The 27098-nt window shown below is 39.9% G+C and overlaps 1 protein-coding gene across 1 annotated transcript in view; it reads left to right on the forward strand.

Annotated features, from left to right (window-relative positions):
* The window catches only part of LOC111076108 (transcriptional regulator ATRX homolog), a 256306-nt gene that overhangs the window by 106124 nt on the left and 123084 nt on the right, over window positions 1-27098 (forward strand). The window contains exon 8 of the mRNA XM_041595643.1: window positions 9785-9960. Within this exon, the coding sequence (XP_041451577.1) occupies window positions 9785-9960 (176 nt within the window). The remainder of the gene's footprint in view (window positions 1-9784; window positions 9961-27098) is intronic.

Genomic DNA, 27098 nt, shown 5'->3' on the forward strand with positions numbered 1-27098 from the left:
AAATTTTGACTTTAAAAACTCGGGAAAAATCGAAAAAAAATTATTGGCCACTATTTCTTGTTTTAAATAGACGAATTTATTAGGCGTCGTTTAAGGTATTGTTCATTAAAATCTATGGAGAAACGGTGGAGCTAAAATTCGATAGCCAAACCTCAAAAGTGAAAAAATAGACAAAAAATACTTTTTGGAAGGTTGCGGGCCAAACTGCCAATTGGAAACAAAGCAAACGAAAACGGGTTGAATTTTTGGTACCTGAACGTTTTCCTTTGGCATGGGACCAGGCAACGGTATTTTTCAGAGTTTTCAACTTTTCCAGAGTTTTTAAAGTCAAAATTTCGGGAAAAAAAATACCGTAACAAAATTTTAAAAACTCTATAAAATTCGAAAAAAAAAATATTTCGTGGCATGAATTTTTATACCCGTATACTCAAATAGAGTTAAGGGTATATTAGATTTGTGGTAAAAGTGGATGTGTGTGTAACGCAGAGAAGGAAACGTTTCCGACCATATAAAGTTTATATATTCTTGATCAGCATAAATAGTCGATAGAGCCATGTCTGTCTGTACATTTGTCCGTCTTGTTTGTCGGCTGGATCTCAGAGACTATAAAAGCTAGAGGAACTAAATTTTGTTTCCAGACTCATGTGATATTACACTGCTACAAGTGTATTTCAAAATTTCGCCCCGCCCCCTTCCGCCCCCACAAAGGACGAAAATCTGTTGCAGGCACATTTTTAAAGATACGATAAAACTAAATACGCATTACCCTGGAGAATGACCATATCTACCAGACTGCCGAATCTGAATCAGATCGGATCTAATTATAGCCAGAATGAAAAAATTAATTTTCGGTTGCTTCCCCTGCCCCCTCCTGCCAACGACAACGCAACTCATTTTCCTTCTCGCTCGCACACTCGGCCGCGTTCAGTGCGCCAGCAACACCTAGCGGAGGAGATGTGGAATCTAATTGGAACATGTACAATCTACATGTTAGATGTAGAATATACATTTTACATGTAGATAACAGATGTAGCAAAAAAATGTAAAATGTAAAATTTTTTTTGTTATTCTAAAATTCTAAAAAATCATAAGCTCAAAAATGTATATACTGACTGAGTACGGGTATAAGTAGAGTCGCGCCCCAGAAGCGACTCGCACGTTCCTTCTGGTTTTTTTTCTTTGTAAGTATTGGGAAAAAATAAATTGAAATAAGATGAATATTTTTTAAATAACTGATTCTTTCCGGGAAAATTTATATCCTTGTGTTTACTCCATTAGAAATATAAAAGGTACACTGAAATGAAAATCATTTTTTTAAATTTTATATCAGGGGAAAGAATGTATGTTCTTTCTTAATATTGACTACATTTGCTTTGAAATGACTACAGCCAAGCGCTTAGGCATTGAAATTACCAAAATTTGTGTAGTAATTTCTAGTAATTTTGGTCCATTTTTCGATAATTTCGTTTGTGAGCTCGGTCAAATTTTCAATTTGTCGCCCATTGCTATAAACTTTGCTGGAGAGTATTCACCAAACATTCTCAATTGGGTTTAAATCGGGACAGGCAAACCCAAAAGATCAATTTTTCGGTCCTCAAAGAACTGCTTTGTCGCTTTGGATACGAGGACTGCAGCGTTATCATGCTGACAAATCAATATGTTTCGCTAAACGGTATCAATACGTCGTCCATAAGGCTTAGATATCTGAGAATTCATTCGTGATGATACAAAAATTAGAGGGGATCTCCCGGGGTGTCCAAATGCAGCCCATACCTTATACAACAAAGATATAAATTTGGCAAAATAAAACAAGGAAAGTTTAACAAAGAGTCTGACTACGCCTGTGTTCGGCCCTTAAATCGTAAAGGTTTCACTTCATCTTGGACTAAGATGTTTCAAACTGAGAACGGCGACACAAGCTTCTGGCTTTGGCTTCTTACGACATTGGGCACTGAATTTGGCCTGTGCCGACGCTGCCATAGCTGCTGTCCTAAAGCCTGCATCGGCAGCCAAAAGAGGTGACACGTGTATGTCCGTAAAAGCTGAGATATTTCAGTGGCCGACTAAAGTCTGAAAAGCATGTTGAATTGCATGAAAAAACTTGATGGCACAAAGCATTTGATACTGCCCGCACTTATCTCTATATCAGGGCTCGGCACGGCCCTATCTAATGCGCATAGGAAAAGGTGCTGCTGCTGCGCTGCCGCTCATGTACACGTGTATTACAGTGTTTGGCACCAATACAATGTTCCGTTTTGCCTGCTGTATACGCACACAATCGCACTGCAAACCTGTGTGTGTGTGTGGCCGACCACTGCTCTATATACTTATACAACTATCCACATATACTATATACATTTTTTATACTCGAATGACCTTTACATACTTTGTTTTCGATACCTATTCTGCTCAGACATTTTTATGTGTATACAAATACAGCAACAGTAATTGTTAAGAAATAAAAACGAAAAGGAACGTGCGTACTTATACGTACTTATACCCGTACTCAGTTTGATTTTGACTTGATTTTTTAGACTTTTAATATTAAAATATATTTGTATATATTTAATATATTTTCCGCTAGCGGGCGCTCGCGTACATAACGAGGCAGAGTGCGCGTGCGAGAAAGAGAATGAGGAGCGCGGTCTCCTGCTGAAGGAGGCGGGGGATCCAACTGAAATATAATTTCTTCATTCTGGCTATAATTCGTTCGTTCTCTTTCGTAGTGACCAGACGTGTTTTTGTTTTGCGCTCCGCATTTTCCTTTTGTTTAACTTAAACAGCCGGTGTTTTTATCTATAATTTAACTCTCTAACTAACTTACATTAAAATCATGCTTTTACCGCGGGTGCATGGCTAATAATTGTGTAAAAACACAACTTATTTAATTAATTTTGTGCGTCGGTTAGTCGTGTGTTTGTTTTGCTGCTTTTTGTAAGTACGCCCTCTTTCTGTGCAGTAACGATCTCACTTATAAGCTGTTGCTGCAACCACTCTGCTCTCTCATCTTTTACCGATTTCGCTTTAAGCATTGCTCTAAGCATTTGCTCTGCACAGTGGTTTGATTGCTATTTGTTTTGAACTTTTTTTTCCCAAAGTAAAAAAAAAATATAAGACATAAATATGGAATTTTCTGTCGTCTGTGCCAAAAAAACCTGCAAGAAGCAGATCACCCATGACCAGCCCAATATCCCCGGCTGGCTTTGCGAAAGCGTAGTGCACGCAAAATGTGTAGGGATCTCGGGCCGTGTAGAGAACGCCATTTTCCAAAACAACGGCCTGCATTATAGTTGTGAGGAATGCCGTGCTGTGGAAAATGACATGCGTTCGTTCATGAGACGCGGAGTGGCTTCAAAGAGCTGATCGTAGGCTTTAAACAGCAATATGATCGGCTCTTGGCCATGAACACTCAGTTCAGCAGTTTACAGCTGCTGGCTGAGTCTCCGAGGCGCAAGAAGTCGACTCCGCGGGATTTGCAAGTGCCGACTGCCTCATGTCCACCGGCATCTAAAAAACTTACTCCGACCACTCCCTTAGTGCAGCAGTTGATTACGTTTGCTACTCCAAGGGCAACGATCGCTGCTGGTGATGCAGATTCGGGAGCCGAACGCGTCACTTCGGAGAGTATGCAGTTAGAAATGTCTGTAGAGTCCGTGTCCATCGATTCCGCACCCAACCCCTTAACTATCCGCTCAGTTTCACTCCCACCAGCTAATAGATGTCCAGGACCACCGGATACTGCCATCACAGGTACTAGGCCTGTGGTGCCAAAACCAATGTTGGAAGTCCCACTAAAGCGACAAGTTTTTGTCTCGCGGCTAGCCCCTGACCTCACATCCAATGATGTAACCGCTTTTACACAAAGCAAAATAAAAGCCGTCGGCTTAAAGGTGGAAAAATTTAACTTTTCCTACGCCAGGGAGATATCTTCCTTGGAGATTAGCGTCTCCCCGATTCAATTTGAAACCATTTGTTCCGCCAAGTTTCGGCCGGATCATTTGTTGGTTAAAGAGTTTAAGGCAAAGAAAAAAAATAGGCCCCCCATTACTCTTCCTGTTAGTCAGACCAGTGCTCCATCTTTACCCTCATCTTCCACCTCAACTTCTACCCATCCAAAAAACAAACTTCCTCGCTTTTAGTTACCTACCAGAATGCTAGAGGCTTGCGTAGTAAGCTCAGCACTCTTTTTCTTGAGAGTCTCGCACTCTCGTCCCATGTTATTGTGTTTACCGAGACCAGGTTAAAGCCGGACATCCTTAGTTCCGAGGTTTTGGCAAGTCAGTACACAAATTTTAGAAATGACTGTTCGTTTCGATGTAAATGTTAGGTCCTCATTGCAGTGGACTCAAACTTCACATCGGAACATTTCATGGTAAGGTTCAACAAGACTTGGAATTCCTGTGCGTCAAACTGATTCTCCCAGGCTTTTCCATTCTCATTACTTGCTCGTATATTCCACCTTCCTTGGATATCTTAATATACGAGCATCACCTGTCCGCTTTAAAAACTGTTTCTTCCTCGCTATCAGATACCATATGAAAGTTCTTGGTGATTTCAATTTGCAAGGTACTGTTTGGTCTTCGGTAAACGAGTCTAATAACCGTGTGCCCATGTCAAGGCCACGACATGACTTTATCGACGGCTTGCTAGACCTATCCCTGTCTCAAGTCAACCATGTGAAAAATTCCTTGGGTCGATTGCTTGATCTGTGCTTTGTCTCGGATCCGACCATAGCGTTGTTAACCCGAGCCCTTCCGCTCACTATACCTGAGGACTCCTACCATCCTACAGTCGAAGTGTCTGTCGAACGTGTCCGCTGCTTTCGTAAAGCCGAGTTTACGAAGCTTAATAACCTCATTAGTGATTTTGATTGGTCCGCTCTGTACTTGTGTCCCACTTTCTTGTCCGGTTGGATCTGGAAAGCATCCTTTGTTCACAAACGAATTGTCCAGTGTAAAAAACTTAACATCAAGACTTTCTAAAGAAATTTCGAGAAGTTGGTTCTCCATCTTTTCTCTCTCGCTATGTAATAGCCCGGTCAAATTTCTACGTTCTTATCGCTGAATGCTATAGAAATTACCTATCTCGATGCAGGATATGATTTTAACAGGATCCTAAACAGTTTTACACCTTCGTAAACAGTAAGCGTAAAACGTCCGCACATCCATCCTCGGTATCATTTCTCAATACGTCAGCAAACAATGATCAGGCAATTGCCGATCTTTTAGCCCAATGTTTCCAAACAACCTATTCTCATGAAAGCTACTCTCAGTCAGTCGTATCCATACAGTTTACCAAGGTCGAATGGCATCTTCAGCCCCTTGTTAAATGAAAGCTCACTGCTTCATGATCTTCGACTAGTTAAGCCGGTGTTTTCACCAGGTGCCGACGGAGTTCCCGGCTGTGTACTTAGGTACTGTGCCGATGCTCTGTGTAGACCCTTGCTTAAACTATTCACCCTATCCAGTAACTCTTCATGTTTCCCCCCCATCTAGAAGGAATCTTTTATTATTCCGCTCCATAAGAAAGGTAGCAAGTCTGATGCAAATAATTATAGAGGTATATCTAAGTTATCCGCTATTCCTAAAATGTTTTGAAAAAATGTTAACTCCGCATTTGCAACATCTCTGCAAATCACTTATATCTCCGTCCCAGCACGGATTTATAAGTCGACGATCAACAACCTCAAATTCATTAGAGTTTACCTCTTTTATCATTAAAGGCTTTCAAGGTAACTTGCAGACGGATGTCATTTACACTGATTTCAGCAAAGCATTCGATTCTGTAAACCATTCCCTCCTAGCACAAAAACTTGACCTTTTAGGGTTTCCGCCTTATCTTTTGAGATGGATTTCTACCTACCTTCGTTCTAGGTCTCAAAGAGTCCTCTTCAAAAACTCCTTATTTTCACCTGTTAAGGTTACTTCTGGAGTACCACAGGGCAGCCATCTAGGCCCCTACTATTCACACTCTTTATTAATGATCTGCCTTTAGTCTTAACAAACTCTCGAGTACTCTTGTATGCGGATGATGTCAAACTTTGCGTCCAGTATAAGGACATTTCATTTCACTCTCGCTTGCAATCCGATCTCAATAACTTTCAGTCATGTTGTTGTGTAAATATGTTCCACCTAAATGCCTCGAAATGCAAAGTAATGACATTTCATCGCTCCAGCCCCCTTTTGGCTCCTTATAGCCTCTGCGGTGATTCTCTTGAGAGAATTACCTTTGTTGATGTTCTTGGTGTTAAATTAGACCCAAAGTTAAAGTTTTCTGAACACATTTCTACCATGGTAAATAAGGCCATGGGTGTGCTTGGGTAGATAGCCCTGACTTGTTGAGCCGCATAAACTTTACGATTCCTATTAAATCTACTAGAAACTTCATTCCTTTGTTCCTTCCGCTTTGTAGATCGAATTATTCCTTGCACGAACCATTTAGGGTCCTTTGCTCGGACTTCAATTCCCTCTACCACATAATATCCACTACTAATTCCCTTCCTCTTCTTAAATCACTAATACTAACATACCTTTTCCGTAATTAGTTATATTTTTTAGCTATCTTTGCATGTTTAGCTCTTTGAGTTGTTTAGCTCTAATTTTCCTCGAATTTTAGTCTAACACCTATCTTTCCTGCATGCTCGCGATCGGTTAGGTAACACGCGTCGCGCGTCATGCGGCAGCGCCCCTCGGTCGGTTGGGCGGGAGGAGGTCTGCGTTTCTGCTTGGGTTCCGCGCGTAACAGGATCCGGCTTGGTGTCGCATGGGCCATTTGATGGTGCAGTCATTGCATATCAACGTCCACACAATAATTATGATCCGATCTGGTTCAGATTCGACAATCTGGTAGATATGGGCATTTCCTACAATACTGCGTTTTCAGTTTTATCGGATCTTTAAAGTTGTGCCTGCCACAGATGTGATATCACAGCAGTCTGGGTACAAAATTATGTTGCTCTAGCTCTTATAGTCTCTGAGATCTAGGCGCTCATCAAGACTGACAGACAGACAGACGGACAGACAGATATCCACTTTTACCACAAATACAATAGACCCCTTAACTCTTTTTGAGTACGGGTATAAAAAGTGGTACGAAAACCATGGCATAAAACAGCTCGTCTGCTATTTGCAGAAAAGTACAAATTTTGGACAAGTGAATGGGAAAACGTTATCTTCAGTAACGAAAAAAGTTCAACTTGGATGGTCCTGACGGAAAAATTAGGTACTGGAGAGATATACGCCGTGAACGCAAGTCCTGCTATGCTCGCAATTTCGGGGGGTGGCTCGCTTATGGTATGGGCTGCATTTGGACACGCCGGGAGATCCCCTGTGTGTTTTGTAGCATCACGAATGAATTCTCAGATTTACATAAGCCTTATGGACGACGTAGAATTATCGTGTAGCGAAACATACTGGGAGAAAATTTATTTTTCAGCAGGATAACGCTGCAGTCCTCGTATCCAAAGCGACAAAGCAGTTCTTTGAGGACCGAAAAATTGATCTTTTATGGTGGCCTGTCCCGATTTAAACCCAATCAAGAATGATTGGGAAGAATCTCGAGCAAAGTTTATAGCAATGGGCGACAAATTGAAAATTTGACCGAGCTCGAAAAGGCAATTATCGAAGAATGGGCCAAAATAGACGAGAAAACTCTACAAAATTTAGTAATTTCAATGCATAAACGATTGGCTGAAGTCATTTCAAAGCAAGGAGGCAATACCCACTATTAAGTAAGAAAATACATTATTTTCCCTAATTACAAAATTTTTAAAAATTATTTCTAAAGGAGCAAACATAAGGATATACATTTTCCCTGAAAGGATCAGTAATTTAAAAAATTTGCATCTTTCAATTCATTTTTTCACCATACTTACAAATAAAATTAAAAAGAAAAACAAAATAGATATATGTTTTTAAGATTTTATTCAAACAAAATTAAGTGTCCCGATATTTATTTCGACCAGGTATATACCTCGGTATTAAATTTTAACTTTATTTTGTTTTACCAGCTTTGTTCAATATTTCTCATTTAGATAATTTTTCCTGATGAAAAACAATTTAATCTTGACGGCCCAGATGGGTTTCGTCACTATTGGAGAGATTTGCGTAAGAATCCACTTATGTTTTGGAGGCGGATCGGCAATGACTTGGGGAGCCTTTAATGCGTCTGGAACGCTTGATCTGTGCTTCACAAGCTCCAGGATGAACAGTGGAGAATACAAAAACGTATTGGAGGATCGTCTTCTGACATTTTTGGAAAAAAATATTGAAGGAAATCTTGTTTTTATGCAAGATAATGCATCTATTCACAAGAGCAGAGAGACCCAGCGCTTCATAAATGATCACCATATAAATGATTTGGAATGGCCAGCGTGCTCCCCTGACTTAAACCCAATTGAGAACATTTGGGGTATCTTAGCCAAGCGAGTTTACGCCAATAACAATAAATTTGAGAATGTCGAAAGCCTCAAAAGCGAAATTATGGAACTTTTGTACTTTTTTTACCGCTACTTGAAAACGCGAGATGCAATAAGAGATAATAACATCAGAGTTAAAGCAGAATTCATTAAGCTTCCATTCTTCGTACATGACTTTGTTGTATTATGCTTTCCCATTGGGCAGGAGTGTACTTTATGGGGTCGGAAACATTTCATTCTCTGCGTTAGACACATCCACATCCTAAACTCCTCGATTACACTACTCGACAAAACCGAACTTTTTTTTTCCTCAAGGATCCAAACCGACTTTTTTGATAGATATGGGGCTTTAAAATTTTTTAAAGAATTATGGTTTTTTTTTTCTATGGCAGAACTTTTTTTTGAAGAATTTTTGAAGTCTGGTTTTTTTTTTTAAGCTTTTTTCAGAGGTAGCGTTTGTTTTTTTCACATAACTTTAGTATCTTACGTCTGGTTGTAAAGAACTTTGCTATTTTGAAAAGATAATTAAAACAGCCAGAAGTTAAGCCCAAACACTTTGTGATTACAGCTTACTGTCTGGGAAATATAAAGCATTGAAATGCAAAAATGATGATTTTTGTGCTTTATTTTTTCGAAATTTTGACTTTAAAAACTCAGGATAAGTTGAAAAAAAAATTATATCCTGTGTCCTCTATTTTTTTGTGTATAGGTGCGTTTATTTTGCGTCGTTTAAGGTATCGCTCATTAAAATCTATGGAGAGACTTTGGAGCTAAGATTCGTTAACTAAACCTAAAATATGGAAAAAATGAACAAAAAATTCCTTTTGGAAGGTTGCGAGCCCAACTGCCCATTGGGAACAAAGGAACGCGATCAGGTACCAAATGTACAACCCTTTTTCGTTTGCTTTGTTCCCAATTGGCAGTTTGGCCCGCAACCTTCCAAAAGGTATTTTTTGTAGATACTAAAGTTATGTGAAAAAAACAAGCGCTACCTCTGAAAAAAGCTTAAAAAAATACCAGTTTTCAAAAATTTTTCAAAAAAAAGTTCTGCCATAGAAAAAAAAAATATATCATCAAAGCATTTCTAAGCCCCAAATCTTTAATAAAAAGTTGGTTTTGTTCCTTGAGGAAAAATCGTGTTGACCAGTGTTACCAGATATAAAATGAGATTAAATGTTTATTTTGATAAAAAAAAATCAACTATTTTAAGCAAAATAAAAACAATTTTATGACCGAATATATAATTATCGAACCATTAGAATATACTTATTGGGCCATTTGAACAATTAAGTAATTCTTTTGGACTGCCCACGAATATAAAATCATATTAATAATATATGTTGCATTAAAAAATGTATTTATTTATAGATTATAGCATGGTAAACTTTATAAAACCATTGTACCTTGGCACTGAAAGGGAGTTTGCAAATTTATATGCAAATCCAATAAAGAACGGCCAACACAAAGATTCCAGTAAAAAAGATATAACAATAATGAAGCAGCGATCCTTCGTGTTACACAAGAAACTCTCAAAATTTGTTCAGGTAACTACATTTTTAAATTTTATTCAACATTGATTGTCATGTGCTACAGTGATTTACACCTCCTATGAGACCTAGTATATGTTGTAGGACTGATCAAGGAATTCATATGACACATGTTTAATATGTTAACTACACAATCGAAAATAATATCCGGTACTTAATGAGAATAGGGGTATATTTGGTTCGTGTAGATATTTGTTAAATCTATAAGCAAATCTTTTCGACGCCATCAAGTACGTATATTCTTGATCAGCATAAATATTCGAGTAAATATAGCCATGTACGTTTTAATAAGCGGTTAGATCTCGGCAACTATAGGAATGGCATATTTTTTATTACTATTATCTCTTATAAAAAATATGATTATTGGGAAAACTTATTCCACAAAAACTTTCTAACATATTCAACTATCTAAAAAAAAATACGAGAAAAAGGGTTCAAACATGGTTTTAACCTAGGAATATGATTTTAATTCAATTTATAAAAACTATGAATCATATTTGCGTAAAATTATAACCATTTCAAACAGACATTAAAGCACAACATGAACAGAAATTCGCATCAATATATTGTCTATACTTCGCTGAAATATGAGTTTGTCCCGTGCAAATGTCCTGTTTTTTTCGCAAAAATCTTAAAAACGAATTAAAAAATTAGAAAAGTCTTTCTAACAACAAAAACCGAAATGTTTGGTTGGCGTAAATGTTTATTCTTAAAGACGGGACAAAAATAATTGTGTGTGCGCTCGATCGAATTCATTTTACGAATATATTCTAAATTATAAACAATGTTCTTAAGCCTAGCTAACCTACGGTTGCAAAGCAGGCTTTTATTGCGCTTCCGCTTGGCCCTAACCTACTTACAATTGACTTCATACGTAAAACATTGACTACGACGATGACATAACGAAACACGAATAGTTGCCCAAAATCGACCTTATAGCCTATCCCACAGGCCACCATCCATTTCGGGGATGGTCCGTAAGGTTTTGCCGTTCCGAAAATTTCCCAGTTATTCCACCATCTATCTGGGATATTCCTAATTTGGACGTTACTGTACGGTATTTTTTCAATAATTGTCAAATGCAACCATAAATTATTTGACATTCACAACAAAAAATCGGAATTCACTACGAAAATGTAAACAATGACAGGAAAATGGTAAAAAAAAACAACAAAAAAACATCTGATATGTTAGAATTGTCTCAGGCACAAAAACTCGGTTTTTTCCAATTCGTGCCTTGAAGGTGGTTTGATGTGTTTTGCTCGCGATCCGGAAAAAAAAAAGGGAAAGAACAAAACTTTGGTCCAAAATTAAATCCATCAACACGGAATACTAGCCGGTTGTTTGTTTAATCGTGCTTCTTATATAAATATTAAATACATTTGAAGGAGTACAATTTTATTAAAGGATTCAGAAGGTGAGTCTTGTGAACTGTAAGTTTTGGTGAAGCATAGTGTGAAATTCTTTAATAAAATTGTACTCTCCAAAAAATATTTTCATTTTTTATAAATCTGTCATCAAGACTCACCTTGTGAACTGTAAGTTTTGGTGAAGCAGAGTGTGGAAAGTGAGCTGACGCCATGGCGTCGAGCCAGAATTGTGAGTCGATGGAGGATATCTCGTCTGATATGGAAGAGTCATCTGATCTCTCAGCACCGGACAATTCCGGTAAAGCAATTAAGAAAAACGCGATAATTAAAAAGGCAATTTTCAGGGCTCCGCGTATGTACAAAAATGAGTCAGGAAGTAAGATTAAGGTGAGCTCTTCAGACTTAAAAGACATGCTTCATACTGAAGTTGTTCAGAAAAGTGGTGTTCCAGGAGATGTTGAGACAAGGATTAAGCAAGGGAAAATTAATACAAGTGATGACTCAGCAAATCAAAAAAATGGACGGAATATAAGTATGACGTTAGTTTTTTTGGTGAAGCGGCTGTCATATTTAACACTGGTCAGGTTGAAAATATTCAAAATATTAGGGTTAAGAATGGTCTGTTCTACGAAAAAATTAAAGGGTTAAAGCTGCCAGGACTTTGCAATATTGTTGCTCTAGGCATTTCGTCTTACAAGGTATATTTCCAGAATGGAAAGTTTGCAAATGAGGCTGTGAGGAACGTTAATTTAAAAAGCATGAACATATCAGCGTATATACCAGGGGATTATGTAGAAACATATGGAGTTATTAAAAATATCCCGGTTGAAATAACAGATGAAGAAATACTGATGAACATCAAGTCGGACGTTCCTGTTAAGTCGGTGACTAGATTAAGACGCAAGGTAAAATCAGAGACATGGGCTACTGAAGTAATGTGGGAACCCACTCTATCAGTGAAAATTGGTTTTTCAAATGTAGAAATCCCATCTCATATTGTTTTGAATTACTGCAGACTAGAAGTTTCTCATTTTTTACGAAATATTTTACAATGTTTTAACTGTGGACGGATTGGTCACGGTTCACGAACGTGTAAAGCAAAGAAGCGTTGTCTACGTTGTGGTGCGCCGGAGTGCACATCTCCAAATTGTCAGGTGTACAAATGCATTTTATGTAACAGTAATGAACATACGGCTCGTGATAAGAACGTATGTCCAAAATGGGCACTGGAGGAAAAAATAATGAAAGTTATGTGTGTAAAGAAATTGTCGAGGAAAGAAGTGACATCCCAATACTCGATAAATAATCGATTTGATTTATTATCCCAAAATGAAAATGCTTTTCCTGCTCTACCATCGAAAATGCCTGAGACAATAGATAACGAGAAGGAACGTGTGAGTCGCTTCTGGGGACGCGACTCTACTTATACCCGTACTCAGTCAGTATATACATTTTTGAGCATGATTTTTTAGAATTTTAGAATTAAAAAAAAAATTTTACATTTTACATTTTACATTTTTTTTGCTACATTTGTTATCTATCATCTACAATGTCTATTCTACATCTAAGATGTATTTTGTACAAGTACCATTTAGATTCTACATCTCCTCCGCTAGGGGTTGCTCGCGCACTAAACGCGGCAGAGTGTGCGAGCGAGAAGGAAAATGAATTGCGTTGTCGTTGGCGGGAGGGGGAGGGGAAGCAACTGAAAATTAATTTCTTCATTCCGGCTATAATTATGATCCGATCTGATTCAGATTCGGCAATCTGGTAGATATGGGCATTCTCTACGATACTGCGTTTTAGTTTTTAGTTTTATCGTATCTTTAAAACTGTGCCTGCCACAGATTTTCGTCCTTTGTGTGGGCGGAAGGGGGCTGGGCGAAATTTTGAAATACACTTGTAGCAGTGTGATATCACAGGAGTCTGGAAACCAAATTTGGTTTCTCTAGCTCTTATAGTCTCTGAGATCCAGGCGCTCATCAAGACGGACAGACGACATGGCTATATAGACTCGGCTATTGATGCTGATCAAGAATATATATACTTTATGGGGTCGGAAACGTTTCCTTCTCTGCGTTGCACACATCCACTTTTACCACAAATCTAATATACCCCTTAACTCTTTTTTGAGTACGGGTATAAAAACGAGCTTGTAAACAATATCATAAATAGTAACCGATACACCTCAATAGTAAAAAACACCTTAGTTCCCCCACAACAAAATTTCTATCATTTCTCATTACCATCTTATACTCATGACACTTCAGAACATAAATTCCAATACCCAGTCAATGAGGATATAAAGTTTGCTGATATTTGTGCTCAACTTTTTCGCTTAATAACACCATTCATTGATTCGGATGAAGTGTTATGCGAGTCCTTTCAAGATTTAAATGAAAAATTTATAAGAACAGGCAAATCTAGTAGTATTTTTTTTGGGAAAAGTTTGAGTCAGAGCCAGATTTTAAAAACACAATAAACATGTCAGTATTTCAATATAACATTCAATCGCTCAAAGCAAATAAAAATGACCTAGAGTTTCTGCTTAATAATGAAGATTTTGATTTTGCGTGTCTCTTTGAGATCTTTTCCCATGGAGATGATCTTGAGATCTTTTCCCATGGAGATGATCCTACTTTTAGAAACATTGTAAATTTTAAAGCTGCTGAAAAACTTAGAGCTGACAATTATGGAGGTACTTCGGTACTAGTAAAAAATAAAATTCTTTTCAAAAAAATTCCTTTCATTGCCACATCTGACATATCAATTATACAAACAACCAATTTATCCGGAAATCTCACAATAGCTTCAGCCTATTGTGATCCAAATGTACCTCTAGATGATTTTAAATCAGACATTAAAAGACTTTTTGATAGCATGGAAAATCTTCAAGATGTATTCATATGTGGAGATTTTAATGCTCGTAATAGTGTATTCGGTGACAGTATGACCAATTCCAATGGTCGTTTCATAGAAGATGTTTCCTTAAATGCTGGTTTCAAGTGGTTGAATGATGGAAGCTTAACCTTTAAACAGTCTCTAAATATAATGTCGGGTTCAGTTTTGGATTTATCTTTACCAACTCTGATTTGCTTTTTGACTGGCATATCCGTCCGCTAAGGATTGGTGGCAGCCATCATTTTCCTATATCAATTACAATCGAGAATATCAAAATAAAACCAAAGTTCTTTCTGTCTAAAGTAAAGTTATTTTCAAAGCTGAACATTAGAGATTTTCAGAACATAAATGATATAACAAACAAGGTGAAAAATCACATATGAAATGCTAGCATCTCTTTGGAAGAGGTAATACAAAAACTATTGTCTTGTTTTAATGAGTCATATGATAGCTGCCAATTTCCAAATGCGTGGCGTAGCATTAAGATCTGTCCGATTCCAAAATGTAGTAAACCACTAGATGACATCAAAAACTTCAGACCAATATTGCTAATCTCAGTTCTTGCGAAATCTGTAAACGGCATGGTTAAAAATAGATTGTCTGAGTTTGTGGAAAAGAAAAAGTTACTGCCCTTTAGGTGTTACGCTTATAGGAAAAAGAAAAGTGCTTCCATGTGTATAAACGATCTTTTGTCAACCATTCACTGCCTCAAACGGCAAAATAAGAAAAAAGAAAGACAGTTTTCAGCTCCTTTGCGGAGATCTAGGACTAAACCTGAATCCAACTAAGTGTTCGGTTATGGCTATGCCACCATTCAAAAAAACGATAGTAATTATCGTTATGAATCTGCAAAGTATCCCTGAAGTCAGGGAAATAAAGTTTCTGGGTAGAATAATCACATCGAGTTTGTCTGACAAGAAACATGTAGAAAAAATAAGGAAAGAATCTGGAGTTGGCATGAAACTGTTGCAAATGGCCACCAATATTAAGAGTGGCCTAAGACCTCAAGTTGCCACAAATATATACAATGCACACATTAGATCAAAAGCTGAATATGCGTCGACCACCATGGCAAACCTAAATAGAGAGATTTTCATTTTACAAGCCGCTGAGCTTCGTCGATGCTTAGGGGTAACACCAGATACTCCAAAGCATGTGATTTTTGCGTTGGGGGGTGAAGTGCCCCCAAACTTCAGAGCAATGTTTTTAACTGCCAAAGAGCTTTTGAGATTAAAGACCCTCTAATTGTTACACCTGCTCTCAATCAGTAAATTCGTCTTACACGATAGTAGCAAACAAGTTTAGGGATATTTTTGAAATGACCAAACCAGCAGTGACTTTCACCGCAAATAAAAGACTGCATTTACATAGTAACCCCTTTAATATAAACAAACTAAATGTACCTAAAGAACAAATTCTTGTTATGTATTATGAAATTCTCCACAATCTCAAGGAAACAAAGTACCATATCTTTGCAAGTGATGCCTCAATATGTGATAGTAAAGTGGGTATGGGTATTATTGATGTAAACTGAAAACAGACTTATAGATTTAAATCAGAGATCAAAATTTCGTCTGCTATGGCTGAATTATTTACAATTAACATGACCTGTCTCATTGCCAAGCAATTAAGACTAACTAAAGTATCTATTTTTACGGATAGTTTAGCAGCTATATATATGTTAAAAAATGCAGAATCAGATGCCTATCCAGTGGCAAATACTCACAACTTACTGGTATGGCCAGAATTAATCTCTGTAGACATCTACTGGATGCCAGGTCATATGGGTATCCCAATAAACGAACAAGCGGATGAAGCTGCAAAATCTGCCATCTCAAATGGGGTGTTTGTTAGGCTGAACTATACGTTAGGTGAAGCATGTCGAGAGGTCAAGAAAAGAGTTTTTGCCTTATGGAATGACTACTACAAGGAGGCTTCTTCATTGTCTGGTGGTTTTTTCTTTGATTTATTTCCAAATTTTCCAAGGGAACCCTGGCACAAGAAGGTTAGATGGAACGCTCAGGATATGAGACTCCTAAATCGACTCATGATAAATCATACGTATGACAACGTTTTTTTGAAAAAATGCAAAATAGTTAGTTGTGACCTATGTCCAACATGTAACGTAACTGAATCTGCAAATCACCTGATTTTCAACTGCACAAGACTCATGCCCCTAACGCGTAAATCTAAAATATTTAAGTATTACAACTCTACGCACGATTTGTTTAAAGCAAATATCCTTCTACATATGAGGGAACTCGCAAAATTTGTAAGAGAAGCTAAATTAGACTTTTAATCTCGCGTCGTTAAAACACATCGAATGTAATTGTGTATATAACATATCAACTTAGTTTCTTGGCTTGGCAGTTTTCTTTTGGCCAATTACTCTCTTTGAGAAAAATACAAATACAAATTCGATCATGCTGCCAATTACTCATCTCTATGAATACTAGAAAGTGGCAGTAAAATCGATAGTGTCTCGCACATATCGATACATCGTTTCTGGTCGCTGCTACAACAGACCAACCACTAACGCCAACAGGCGTTGAAATCACAAAAAAAAAAAAACTCGGTTTGTGGACTATCCTCTGGGAATTATTTTATGAATGCTCTGCAAAACTCATGGAGTATATTGCACTCGCTTTTGGCTGACAGCCTTCCGACTATTCTGTACTCAGAAACAGAGCCCAAAGTGTACAAATTATATGTTATGGCCCAAGTGTCCCTAAACGCTTCTCAAAAAACATAGAATATATAATTGTATTTAAAACATTGATTGAATTTAGTGGAAGCAGTCATAAATGACCACGCTTTAGTGTTTTCAAAACATATATCCATTACAATAAATTCTGCTGGTCAATGTTGACCCCATTATTATCATCATTCATGTCAGCAACATGATGGGATTGTGCAAGAATATATTTGGTGCTGAATCAAATTCACAGCCATTGTAATATTATTAATATTCATTTAAATTATAAAAGAAACAAATTTTCCGCCGCACCATATTGTGTGCATGGATGGTGGATGGTAGCCTAATAGCCTTTTCCCACACAGCACATCTTTGAGGAACGGTGGGAATTTTTGGCAGATGTGAAACTTCGATTCGCTGGAACCATCTACCATCCATGGGAAAAAAACTGATGCATACAATTTGGAGCGGCGAAAATTTTTTAAATTAAAATTAATAATAATAATATTGCAATGGTTGTGAATGTGATTCAGCACCAAAATATATTCTTGCACAAACTAATCATGCTGCTGGACATGGATTATGACAATGGGGACATTGAATAGATATCTGTTTTGAAGTTAATGCTCGGGACATTTTGGAAGAAAGATGTACCCGAAAAATACGAGGCCCTTTTCAAGGAAAGTTTTGTATCACCATAGCATTGTATACTTTGGGCTCTTGTTATACCCGTACTCAAAGAGTTAAGCGGTATATTGTATTTGTGGTAAAAGTGGATGTGTGTAACACAGAGAAGGAAACTTTTCCGACCCCATAGAGTATATATATTCTTGATAAGCATCAATAGTCGATATAGCCATGTCTGTCTAAAAAAAAAAGCTTATGTATTTATATTTAAAACATTGATTGGATTTCGTAGAAACAGTCACAAATGACCGCGCTCCAGTGTTTTTAAAACAGATATCTATTCTAATATCTTTTTAGCGGTCCTGAAGCGACCTGTAACTCCAAAACTCGATAGGTTTGGCGGGACAAATAAATCGGTTAGAGTTTTGAAAAAACAAGGAATCGATATTGATATCGTAGCCCAGTGATGCAGGTGATCATCGTTTGACAAGAAAAAGTTCAAACAATGTTAGGTGGGGTTCTGTCAGGGTCGCTTTGACCGACTGACAGGTGCATAGGCGATCAAAATTAGGTAAGGCCTAACGCGTGGTGTCAGATTGACAATCCATACATATCCTTTTCCGTCTCAAACCTTGCTGTGACCAGTTGTGCAACGCTCAGAAAAGTATTATTTTATGGTGCCATCCGTGAATAAAACTGCCGCAAACAAAGGTGTTATTGAGTGCGAGTGAGAAAGTCCTCTGAACGGGGTTTAAATCAGTTTTTTTCCATAGCGTACGTATTTGCTGATCCATGTGCTCGTTTAAGAGTGTGGCTGGAGAAGAGAGTCCAGAAACTGATCTCGCCCAGCGGAAAAGTGAACGCTACAACAAAGACCGGACGGTCTTTCACCTATCACGTGGGAAAGCGACCACACCACCTATACGCTCACCGCATTCCAGTTTCGAGCAAAGTAAGCCGCTAGACGCAGACCGCGAGAAACTGGAGTAGGAACAGCAGAACCTACCGTTCTACCGCATCGTAACCTACAAGGAGCCACTGCGGCTATCGTTTCGCCCCGTATTGACGTGCAACCACGCAGATGCAGTAGACGCCATCGTAAAAGAATCTGGTGTGAGGAGATAGACGTTTCTTCAATCGGCGCAAGAACCGCCGTATTCTGCCGCACCGTGTCGTTATCCAGCACACACATGTATCAGGGACGACCACCTTTTCGAACTGTAGCAGGAACGAGCCTAAATCTTAGATAAAACCATTTTTTTAAGCAAATTTATAGTGCCTCAGTTCGATTAAAATGTCGCATAGTTGCTCTTTCTCGAATATAAGTATTCATGAAATTGTTAAGACTTCCTCAGTTTAATTCATATTTTAAAAACAAGTATATCTTAGTTGCAATTTGCTGTTGCATATACTCTCATAACACTATCATTAGTTTAAATTTGCATTTTTGAGGTAGCGGTAAATTTCCATATATAATTAACCTTCAAGTATATCCGTAAGACACTTAAAAGTTATAATTCATATTGAATGATCAGTATTGAAATGCCGCGAAGGTTTTGTGGTTAGAAAACCGAAGCTTATTGAGGAAGAAGAAAATTCAGGGACGCAATGTAGCGAATGATTAGACCCACGACCTTTCTACCGTTTATTTACAGGGATAACATTTGTTTTCAGCACCCGTCGGAAGATCGATCTTTCGCCGTTGGAAAAATTTTGTTGTGCGTCAGTAAATAGCAAAAACTAAACGTGTGTTGTGTTGCGATCTGACTGATCTTTGCGTTGCATTATGATCATGCTATCCTCGTTAATAGCCTGTAGTGGCCTGAGCCATAATGATTCTCAATAAGCAGACCGTCAGACCGTCTGGTCATTTCTGACCAGAAAGCTTCAGTTATCGGCTGTACTCCGCGACGGAGATTTTTGTTTTCCTTGTCCAAGTTAAATCTCTCGCATCAGATTAGATCCTAGATTTAAATTTGATAAGAAATTCATAATAATGTCGTAAAAGAAGAAGTTAGAGAAAAAAACGGGGAGGAACGTGTGAGTCGCTTCTGGGGACGCGACTCTACTATACCCGTACTCAGTCAGCATATACATTTTTGAGCATATGATTTTTTAGAATTAAAAAAAAATTCTACATTTTTTGCTACATCTGCTTTCCAAATCTACAATGTATATTTTACATCTAACATGTAAGATTTTAGATGTACCATTTATAATATATATTATTATATTATAATATAAATTATTTTATATTATAATATATATTATATTTCCTCCGCTAGGGGTTGCTCGCGCACTGAACGCGGCAGAGTGTGCGAGTGGGAAAGAGAATGAGTAGCGGTTCTCTTTCCGGAATTGGCGGGGGAAGCAACTGAAAATTAATTTCTTCATTCTGGCTATAATTATGATCCGATATGATTTAGATTCGGCAATCTGGTAGGTTTGGGCATTCTTACGATACTTTTAAGTTGTATCCTTTCTTTAAAATTGTGCCTGCCACAGATTTTCGTCCTTTGTGTGGTCGGAAGGGGGCGGGGCGAAATTTTGAAATACACTTGTAGCAGTGATATATCACATGAGTCTGGAAACCAAATTTGGTTGCCCTAGCTCTTATAGTCTCTGATATCCAGGCGTCAAACAAGACGGACAGACGGACAGACAGACAGATAGACAGACAGACGGACAGACAGACATGGCTATATCGACTCGGCTCTTGATGCTGATCAAGAATATATATACTTTATGGGGGGAAAAGATATTCTTTTTTATTATCGCCATGGTTGGTTTAAACTTGTATTATAAGAGATAGTGATGAAGTATAGATAAAGAAACAAAAATTAATTCAATGCTAGCTTACGCGTTTTGGTAAGAGGTCCAATGGGGTCATCAGAAGCTGTACGCTTTCAGAATGTTGGCCAAAGGTAGGGTGGGTTCAGCCCCCACATAACATCAGTGGGCAAGCTCCCGCTTCTTTAGTTTCCCTTCTTACTTTCTCCTTTTTCCTAATCCTGTCCGGAACCAACAGATTCCCTTCCTCCCCTCTACCTCCTCTTCCTCTCTCTCCTCTTCCTCTCTCCTCTTCCTCTCTCTTCCTCTCTCTCTTCCTCTTCCTCTTCTCTTCTATTCTTTTTCGTCAAATCCCCCTAAAGTTCTAGCAACTAGTCGAGCACGCTTAATTCTGGAAATGTTATTAATAATATTAGTAACGAGACAGGAATGATTTGGGAGAGTAAAAACTCCACCCCAAAGCCGACGAGCTAGAGCCGGATAATTATTAGCCTGCCCAGCTCTCTCAAATCGTAACGTCCGGGTTTTTTTGCAATGTCGTTGCACGTTACAGTTATAATTACACTAGTCAACACGATTTTTCCTCAAGGAACAAAACGAACTTTTTCTTAAAGATTTAAGGCTTAGAAATGGTTTGATGATATTTTTTGGCGTCGCTTAAGGTATCCCTCATTAAAATCTATGGAGCGACTTTGGAGCTAAAAGTCGTTAACCAAACCTAAAAAATAAAAAAATGTAACAAAAAATACCTTTTGGAAGGTTTTAGCTCCAAAGTTTTTCATAGATTTTAATGAGCGATACCTTTAACGACGCCAAATTAATGCACCTATACACAAAAAAAAAAACACAGATATATATTTTTTTTTCGACTTTTCCTGAATTTTTAGAGTCAAAATTTCAATGCTTTATATTTCCCAGACGGTAAGCTGTAATCACAAAGTGTTTGGGCTTAACTTCTAGCTGTTTTAATTATCTTTTCAAAATAGCAAAGTTCTTTACAACCAGACGTAAGATATACTAGAACTATGTGAAAAAACAAGCTCTACCTCTGAAAAAGCTAAAAAAAAAATACCAGACTTCAAAAATTCTTCAAAAAAAAGTTCTGCCATAGAAAAAAAAAACATAATTCTTTAAAAAATTTTAAATCCCCATATTTATCAGAAAAAGTCGGTTTGGATCCTTGAGGAAAAAAAAAGTTCGATTTTGTCGAGTAGTGTTACTAGTGTCGATTTTTCCAAATAGGCAAGCGACGTTAGGCAACTTCTAGCAGTGGAATAGCAGGACAAGATCAACTCCGGTTGACCACCTGACACTGTAGACACTACCGCGTTATTGGCTTATTCTGGTTCGAATTTAGATTGCTTCCTTCTTGTTACCGCTTCGGAAAATAGAGACACCGCTTTCGAGAGACTCTCTTTCCACTGTTGCCGAAGAAAATCTTTATTTGAGTTTTCCGCTAAATAGTATTAGAGCTAACCGTCGAAAGCTGGATTACCGAAACCGGTCGTTGAACCGTTGTCTGTCTGCTTCGACTGGCGACCTACTTGCAGGTACAATCGTTCGTTTTGATGAAGAAGTCTGGAAGTTCCTGGCTGACCACGACGATACGGTGTGCTTGAGAGTGGTAGCTCTAACCTTTTTGTTTAAGGAAGGTATCGGTATATGTATAGGACCCTACAATTCGCAGAAGCTGCATTGAGTTTAAGAGTTAGTTCAAGCATATTGAGTTATTGTTGAAAGTAGATTAAAAATTTATTGGTTGTTATAACCTTAAGCACGGAGAACTGATTGGAAGAGGTATCAGGCTCGGAAACAATTTGGTCATTATAGAAGTTTGACGAGATATCTAAGAAGAAGTTGTTAGTAGTACTTAGTAGGAGGAAGAATCTCAAGAATGGGATTGGATCGATCTCCCAAAAGGGACTCGTCCCAGGCTGGTGGCAGCACCGGTATTGTGTGCGCTGTGCAAGGAATCGATTCAGTCTTCCAACGAGGTTTACCCAACCGCGTGTGCCCACGAGTTTCACATCGTCTGTATGACGCGTATTTGAAGACGAGCGACTCTTGTCCGGAATGTAAGATCAAGATAAGAACCGCTAATGGCGCTATTGCTAAGACAATAGCAAAAAGTACTCGTTCGCGGTCTAAAGAGCGTCCGAGGGGAGAAGAGGAAGCTAGTACCTCTAAGGGAATAGACCTGGCGTCGTTGGTGAGAAAGTTGCTCAACGCCTTGTCCAAAAGGATGTCGGATTGATCCAAAGGTTAGTGACTGAAACTGTTCAGCCAATGGTCGTACTGCCAAGTCTTTCAGCAGCTGCTACAGTAGAAACTCGGTCACCAACGCCTCCAGAAGAGCCACCTCGAATGGTTAGGCCGGAAGCGGAACCCAGTTTCAGTTGCAGGCATGTACCACAGGACGTAGGTTTTCCGTCACCACAGCGGAGTGGTTCAGTTGAGCTAGGTCAAAGACCAGACTAAGTAGTACAGATACTGAATGGTTGGAAAATCAAGTTCTCTGGGGTCGGTGTGTCTATTGACAACATCATATATAGAGTCGAGGCACTAACTCACCAGACGCTAGAAGGGAACTTCTCAGTGCAGTGTCGAAATGCTAGTGTTCTCTTTGAGGGAAAAGCCAATGAATTCTACTGGCGACATCACAAGTCACAAGTCCGTTTCAGTGGTCGGCTGGGATAGGTTATGTGAGGCTTTACGCTTACAGTTTCGACAAGAGAAAGATGACATAGACATCGAAGAATTAATCCGGAATAGAAAGCAAAAGACTAATGAGTCTTTTGGATACATTTTATGAGGCGATTTCTAGCCTGACGGATCAGTTGGAAGTACAGTGGCCTATTCGCAAGCTCGTCCGTTTACTTTGGCACAACTTACGGCCAGAAATACGGAATGAACTATTGAATATAGAATTAGAGACCGTTCAGGAGCTCAGAAAGCTCTTGCCGCCGGCGTGAGGTGTTCTTAGAAGACGTCAAAGGTACTCATGGATACACCAAGGCTGTTCCGTTCCGACGTGACGTGTCAGAACTACAGCTCGACCATGAATTATGGGAAGACGCGGACTCTGAAAGAGAGTGGGAAGTAAAGGCAATATCTTTGATCTGTAGGAAATGTCATCAGGCCGGTCACAGATATCAAGATTGTGTTGCAGATCGAAGAGTTTTTTGTTATGGCTGTGGAGGCGCCAACACGTATAAACCGAGTTTTGAGAAATGTTAAAATAACTCAAAGTTCAGCACGACGACGTTGCCGTACAAACCGAAGACTTCGAGTGTGCTTCGCCTTCAGGGCCCCAACACCGATTAAATTGGGAGTTAAAAACAGTATCATCCTTGATTGAACCCGACGTTCAAAAAAGCAACAACGATTTCTCGTTGTATTGCAAACTAGTATCGCATGTAACTCGCATAAAACTGGAGGGAATTATAAATTTTGGGGAAGGAAGCGCATGTTCCGTTTCTGGCAGGCTGTGAAGATGTGTAGATCAAGTGTGTCATACTTATGCGCTCTCTCTGAAATGACCAAGGATCGTTTTTACCTATTCAACTGCTAGACCGTACAGTATACGGATTATTGGATTCTGGAGCTTGTATCAGTTGCATAAGAGGTAGTTTAGCGAGCGAATTAATGGGCGGAAACGTACTATACAAGCGAATCAGGGAGAATGCTAACACCGCTGATGGACCAGCTCAACGGAAATTAGGAAAAATGAGGATAGACGTCGCGTACGGAGATGAAAAAAAGTCACTGGAGATATATTTGATTCCCTCACTGAAACATGACCTTTATCTCGGAATTGATTTTTGGAATTCGTTTGAGTTGTTGCCGAGCAGGTTGCGTGTGTCTGAAATAGCAGCACCACAAATAAAGGATAGCGAGGAGCAACATTCGTTGACCAAAATCGAAAGGGACCGAGTGTCCAAGGTTATCGATGTTATCCCTCGTTTCCTCTAGATGGCTTGGGTAAAACCAAACTAATCACGCATTCTATCGACGTCGTTAAATAAATCCCAGGACCGTGTTTCGTTTCAAAAGTATATTCAGAATGACTTGCTAGATTTTTCACATTTCTCGGTAAATCTAAAACTCTCCCGCAAGGTGGATAAAGCCACGTGGCTTTATAAGTGATTAGGGACGCTTGGAGTCGAACGCGAACATCCCGCCGCCTTTGCAATTTCAAGGCCCGGGACCCGCCCAATTGACGTGCGCAATTGAAAAGCCTTGGCACGCGACGTGTTGATGACTGACATGGTGCGGCAGGGGTTGATCAACGCCCTGGTCTCATATGTGGTGGTCCCGTTGTCGACGGTTTGCGCCCGTTTTCGGAGTGGAAAGCCGGCGGAATCGAGTGCTTCTCGCAACTCGGCGATGGCGGAAATTGCCAGAGGCTGGGTATGTGCACCAGCTAGAACTGCGTATACGTACATGTAATTGGCCAGGATGTCGGTTGCCATTGGGAACCTAGGACGCACTTCTTGTGCGAGTTGCCTTAGGACGCGAATGGCGAGAAATGGCGCTCCGAAGGTGAGCGTATCGAGTTCATAGTCGCACACGTCCCCGCTAGGATTGCGAAAGATAATCCGTTGGTATGAAGTGTGTTGTGGCGCCACGAGGATATGCCGATACATCTTATTGATGTCGGCGTTGAAAACGTATCGGAATACGATCCACTTCAGGATTTGCGTGGTCAAGTCGGACTGAAGGACTGGCCCTGAATGCAATATGTCATTAAGGCTTCTTCCGTTCGAAGACGGGCTGGACGCGTTGAAGAGCACGCGCACCTTGGTCGTTGTGCTTTCTGGCTTGAAAACAGCATGGTGTGGAAGATAGAAGTTGCCGGAGTCATGACTAGGTGGAACCTGTGTCATGTGGCCTAGCTCTAAATACTCGTGAATGACGGCGTCGTACTGCTCCTTTAGAGGCAAGTTTTGCTGCAGACGTTGCTCGTTTCTCAGAAACTGGGTGTGAGCCGAAGGCCTGGAGTAGCCCAAGTCTATATTTTCTGGGAATTTGAATGGAAGAGTGACGATGTATCTCCCGTCGGGAGCTCGCTGCGTTGTCTGGAGAAAATTGTCCTCGCAAATGGAGTCTGACTCGCTCGTAGATCTCCCTGGAAGGTCCTCCACCTCCCTAAACTTTGTGAGAAGTATCTCGAGTCGGACGTCAAAGCTGACCGAGATCTTCGTGGTGAAGGAAGAGATCATTCGAGACGAGTCAGCTGAGACAGGACCGGATAGGACCCGTCCGAAGATAGTCTCTTGGCCCAAGAGCGAGCCACAAATGTTGGACCGGAAGCCGCTTAAAAGGATGGATGGAAAGATATCAGCGCCTATAAGCATGTTCATCTGCGAGCAGCGGTACAAGGAGGGGTCCGCTAAATGGAGTTTAGGAAGGTCTGTCATGTAGTTCTGCGGTACAGGGTATGTCGGGAGGTTACCTGCCAATTGCGGAAGAATATTCAAACCGGAGACTTGAGCCTGGACGGCTTGGAAGGGCGGCCGAATGATTTTGAACATCCGCTTAGTAATAAAGGTGGCTTCAGATCCAGAGTCGATCAAGGCTCTAAACTTGTATCTTGTGCCGGCATGAAAAATGTCCACTATTGCTGTGCCCAGTAGCACCTGGTGAACAATTGTAGAACAATAGCTCTGGACATGGGCCGAGTCGTTGGACGAAGGAAGAGAAGAGGAAGTGGACTGTATGGTGGTAGGGGCTTGCGTGGTGTGAGGAGTGGTAGCACAGTTTGACCCACTCGGAGTCTGCTCGCCCCGATGAAGGAGGGTGTTGCAGTTGTACGCGCAGGTGCAGTCACGGAGTTGGTGTCCGCGCGCGAAGCAGTTTAATCAGAGTTGTTTCTGCTGGATGTAGCTTGACCGTTCCTGTACGGTCAGGCGAAGAAATTCTGGGCATGATCGCACCGGATGATAACTCCTGGAACAGAGGTCGCATGTGCGCGCCTTGTTTGAGATTCTCCCTTCAAAGGAGTTGACTCTTCGAGGAGCAGGAGTGGAAAGGCTTGTACGGGAATTTTAATGCGTCTCGATGCCTGGATGACCGTCCTCGGTCGCCTCGAGAGAGAGGTATCTCTCCGCTAAGAACTTGTCCATGGCGCGCCAAGTCGGAACCTCGAATTTGTTCGGAACCGATTGCCCAAGCTCCACGGTCGCCTTTGGCAACTTCGCGGTAATGAGGTACACCAGCACGCCATCTGCAAAGCAGCTGTCTGTGGACACCTCGGAGTGCTTAATGGTCGTGAGGCATTTGTGGAAAGACCACTGGAGCTCCTTTAAGGCAGCTCCAGACTCAGATTGGATGGAAGGCAAGCTGAAAAGTATCTTGAGCTGGGCCTTGAGTATCAGACTTTTTTTTGGAAATTTTTGGAATCAAACCCATCATTCGTGAGCGGAGCCTGTGCCACTATGTCGTGGGCTTCACCGCTCCTTTTCTTGTTGAGGTGGTTTAATTTCTCCACCGGAGTCAACCTGGCGTTGTTTATGTAGATGGCGGTGAATAGGTCTCGGAACGTGGGCCACTGCTGGTAGTCCCCACTGAAAACCTCCGTGTCACATGGAGGAAGGCGGTAACCGTTGGACATTTGCACCTGGACGGCTGGTTGCGCGGTCGGAACGACAGTTGGGGGCTTGATCTGTTCGTTGAGTTCAGCTAACCTTTGCTCGTACACCGCGTAGCAGTCATCGTCCATATCTTGGACCTCAACTTGACCATCTGGATCC

Source organism: Drosophila obscura, unplaced genomic scaffold (genome assembly GCF_018151105.1).
Source record: "Drosophila obscura isolate BZ-5 IFL unplaced genomic scaffold, ASM1815110v1 contig_137, whole genome shotgun sequence".
In the NCBI taxonomy this organism is placed as follows: Eukaryota; Metazoa; Arthropoda; class Insecta; order Diptera; family Drosophilidae; genus Drosophila; species Drosophila obscura.